Raw genomic sequence first — 4,346 nt, forward strand, 5'->3', positions numbered from 1 at the left:
TTCCTGACAGACGACTCTGCGATAAGATCGTTCAGATCGATTCGATAGTTGAGGATAACTACCAGCAACCGGGGGTGCTTTACAGGGAGGTGTTCAATGAACAACAAAGGCAAACTTGTGCTAATAATATCGCTTTTACTCTAAGACGGTGTACGGAACGTGTTATCGAACGTACGATTATGGAACTTACGAAAATTGATGATGATCTTGGGCGGAGAGTTTCGAGAATTGTTAATCAAGCCGTTAATCCAACAGCACAAGTTTAAATTATATAGGAAACTGATAACAATGGACAATATATAGCATGAAATAAAAAATGTAATGCTGCTAAAATTTCCTATTTTTTGACTTTCCTTTCTTGAAATATTGTAGATATTAGTTGTCTATAAATATATAAAAATATTTATTTAGCATTTTAAAAGCAAACAGATTCTTCTATTTAAAGTAGAAAAATTTACATAACATACTTCGACTGTGTAAGTAATCATGATAAAACAAATAAATAAACAATCAGTTACAACTTTGCTAATAAGCAAGCAAGAACATAGGAGGTGTAATTGCTCTTCACACTAACAATTTTTTCAAATCAAATTTTAATGACGTGATTGTACCCTAATAAATTATAAATTAATATTAATATTTTAATAAAATTGTTGTAGAAAAATAATTTTGCATTAAATTTTAAATCAAAATATTTTAATTTTTATTAGGTACAGATGTTTTACACTATATCTAGCTTAGGATTATTGCATTACACAATTACATAGGTATAATACAGATGATAACAAATTGATTGGGTTTAAAAAACCGTTTTAACAGCAATTTTTAAAAATTATAAACGTAAATTACGTTATTGAGGGCAGTATGTTAATTTCTCTACTGTTATATAAGAACTCGATCGATGGTATATTTTCGAAGAAATATCTTAATCTACACATCTAGCTAGTACAATTACTACAATTATAGCACCGAAATTTGCACTGGAGCACCCATCGTTGGGTATATCACATATTTCATCTGTAGTATTTCAAATATCACTTACAACCCTTCCGGCCCCACCCCTTGCCTCCACCAAAGAACATTTTTGTGTGTAGTATTGTACAAAGTCATCCTGCCTCTTTTGTTAGTCTGTCTTGTTTCTACGAGCAAATTTTCAAAACAACTATTTTCATTCGATCTTACAGGCATCAAAATAAGGTTTTAGCGAGTGACATAAAGGTAAAGTTGAAATGACATATGTGTTTAAATAGTTTATCGGGGAATAACTGCATATGAAGAGTATCCTATCTTTATAACAATGCCCACTTATAACAATCGTACATATTAAAGCAGTGCGCAATGTTTTTTCAACTCTATTTAGCAAAAATACAGGAATAGCAAATAATCACTAAAAATTTGTTTTTGAGCCAATGAACGGTTATCATTCGGTTAAAACCTAACGTTTACTTCCTAATTTCCTCATATAACCACAGATTTAATCTACAAAAAAAACATGTTGGGGTTATATATATGAGAACGTCGGATATCATGTTCGACATTTGTTGATCGTCTTTTTGAAACAGATTTCTTTTTTGTCCGAAAAATGTCGGGACCCTTAGTGCGTGATGAAGCGGCACAACAACTAACAGAATATGCAGCAAGTAAAGAGGTAAGTAAATAATTATAACATTATTCAGTATAAATAACCATAAAGATACCACGGACTTTTCTATTGATACCCCCCAGGGGGTTTTCGTTCATGTAATTATGGATGCAAACTTATAGAGTTGATTTTCTTGTTTCTTATTTTTTTCTGACAAAAGGGGCAGAGTATACAAAAAAAAATTTGTAAGGTAGAAATCACAAAATAATGTTCATTTTTAAAATAATATCAATCAAACTCTTAGAACAGTGGGATCACAATTTTTGTTTCTTTTTATAAATGGAGCTGAAGGTCTAAAAAAGACTTTTACAGCCCATTTCAATATGTTAGAATTGTGACCTTAAAGAAATCTGCGCGAAGATAGATAGAATACACACTAGGCGTGAGCAAGACAGAAATAGTTGGAACAAGCTTGAACGAGCAGAGCTCTCGATGGAGATCGGCTAGAACTGTACAGTACTAGACGAAAATGTTTAGCAATTTCTTTAAACAAAAATGTATATAAATTAACAATAGAAAACAAAGCATAGTAGAACGTTAAGTTAACTCACTTGTTATTATTTTAGGCTAAATATGCTTTTAAATAAAGCATATTCTTAAATTTTAACGAGGCAGTTTAAATAATTTTGCAAATGTTACTGTACACTTTTGTCTAGTTCTCGCTCGATGATCGGTGGAGAAATGAGCTCCGCAGACAAATATGATTGAATTTGGAATTATGCTACGGCGCATCCTAATAAAGGGAAAGGGCATATCTCTAACTTCTTGAAACGAACACTACTCTGTATCATAGAAGAAACATACCCATAGCTCGCATACAAATAAAACTTTCTTCAGTACTTTTTCTTATTTCCTATTTGTTTTTAGTATGGTTCTAGAGGCATCATTACAAACACTGGCGGAAATCCCATTGCCAACCATGATTCGAGCGTTACGATTGGGCTTCGGGGACCCACCCTTATCGAAGATTATGCCATGTTCGATCAGTTGACTCATTGGACTCACGAACGTATATCGGAAAGGGTTGTACACGCAAAGGGTAGTGGTGCATTTGGCTATTTCGAATGCACCAACGATATCAGTCAATACACAGTTGCAAGGATTTTTACAAGCGTCGGTAAGAAGACGCCCTTAGCAGCTCGTTTCTCTACTGTTATCTACGAAAGGGGTTCGCCCGACACGCGAAGAGATCCGCGGGGCTTTGCGGTCAAATATTACACTGAGGATGGCATATACGACATGGTGGGCAACAACACCCCCATATTTTTCACAAGGGATGTAACAGCCTTCATCAGTTTTATCAGAAGTCAAAAGCGTAATCCTGTTACATACCTGCCCGACTGGGATCAATACTGGGACTTCATCTCCTTACGTCCCGAGTGTTTTCATCAGACCATTTACGAGCATGGAGACAGAGGTACTCCGGATGGGTTCAGACACATGCATGGGTTCAGTTCCCATACTTATATGCTTATCAATGCTGACAGGCAGATTACGTACTGCAAATTTCACTACAGAACCAACCAAGGGGTGCGAAACTTGACAGCTCAAAGGGCTCTCCAACTGGAGGGACAAGATCCAGATTATTCTATCCGAGATCTCTACAACGCCATCCATCGGGGCGAGTATCCATCATGGAACCTCTACATCCAGGTGTGTACTCCTCAACAAGCCGCGGAATTACCTTTCAATTTGTTTGACGTATCCAAAGTTCTACCTCAAAAAGATTTTCCTCTCATCCCCGTCGGAAGGATGACTTTGAACAGGAATCCCTCCAACTATATCGCGGAGATCGAGCAGCTTGCGTTCAATCCGGCCCACTTTATTCCAGGAATCGCGGCTACACCTGACCGGATGTTGCAGGCTCGGCTTATAGCATACGCAGATACCCAAAGACACCGTCTTGGTGTGAACTATCTTCAGTTGCCTGTGAATGCGCCCCACTACGTCAAGAACTACATGAGAGACGGGGGACAGGTGATAAACAATCAAAACGGCGCCCCTGTTTACCACCCGAACAGTTTTAACGGTCCGGAAGTGGACCCGAGAATTGCTCAACTATTTCCTGACAGACGACTCTGCGATAAGATCGTTCAGATCGATTCGATAGTTGAGGATAACTACCAGCAACCGGGGGTGCTTTATAGGGAGGTGTTCAATGAACAACAAAGGCAAACTTGTGCTAATAATATCGCTTTTACTCTAAGACGGTGTACGGAACGTGTTATCGAACGTACGATTATGGAACTTACGAAAATTGATGATGATCTTGGGCGGAGAGTTTCGAGAATTGTTAATCAAGCCGTTAATCCAACAGCACAAGTTTAAATTATATAGGAAACTGATAACAATGGACAATATATAGCATGAAATAAAAAATGTAATGCTGCTAAAATTTCCTATTTTTTGACCTTCCTTTCTTGAAATATTGTGGATCTATATTAGTTGAAAAAGTAGAAAAAATTGAAAATTTCTCAAATACTCCTTGAGCGTCACTTTTTAGCGGTTTTTATAATATTATGAAATATGTATTTATCTTTTATTTTTCCTATAATGTAAGTAACTTGGTTAAATTATGATTCAAAATACGAGAATTTTATTTACAATCAATCATCATCATCATAAGGTCCTAAGACTGATTCGACACGTACCTCCACTCCTTCCTATCCTGAGCTAAACTTCGCATTTCCCTAAAACTAGAACA

At 36.4% G+C, this 4,346-nt stretch overlaps 2 protein-coding genes and 1 long non-coding RNA gene across 3 annotated transcripts in view; 2 read left to right on the top strand and 1 right to left on the bottom strand.

Moving 5' to 3' along the window:
• LOC108735155 overlaps positions 1–4,346 on the top strand; it is a 480,326-nt gene that overhangs the window by 299,725 nt on the left and 176,255 nt on the right. The gene's annotated exons all lie outside the window — the stretch shown is intronic.
• LOC108735153 (mannosyl-oligosaccharide 1,2-alpha-mannosidase IA) overlaps positions 1–4,346 on the bottom strand; it is a 129,741-nt gene that overhangs the window by 77,935 nt on the left and 47,460 nt on the right. The window lies entirely within an intron of this gene.
• Positions 1,083–4,244, top strand: LOC108735154 (catalase-like). The gene is made up of 2 exons (XM_018466991.2): positions 1,083–1,648; positions 2,510–4,244. Exons 1-2 carry the CDS (start codon positions 1,583–1,585, stop codon positions 3,968–3,970), a joined length of 1,527 nt encoding a protein of 508 aa, XP_018322493.1. The 5' UTR covers positions 1,083–1,582; the 3' UTR covers positions 3,971–4,244.

The sequence above is a fragment of the Agrilus planipennis genome, unplaced genomic scaffold (genome assembly GCF_000699045.2).
Source record: "Agrilus planipennis isolate EAB-ADULT unplaced genomic scaffold, Apla_2.0 scaffold102, whole genome shotgun sequence".
Taxonomy (NCBI): Eukaryota; Metazoa; Arthropoda; class Insecta; order Coleoptera; family Buprestidae; genus Agrilus; species Agrilus planipennis.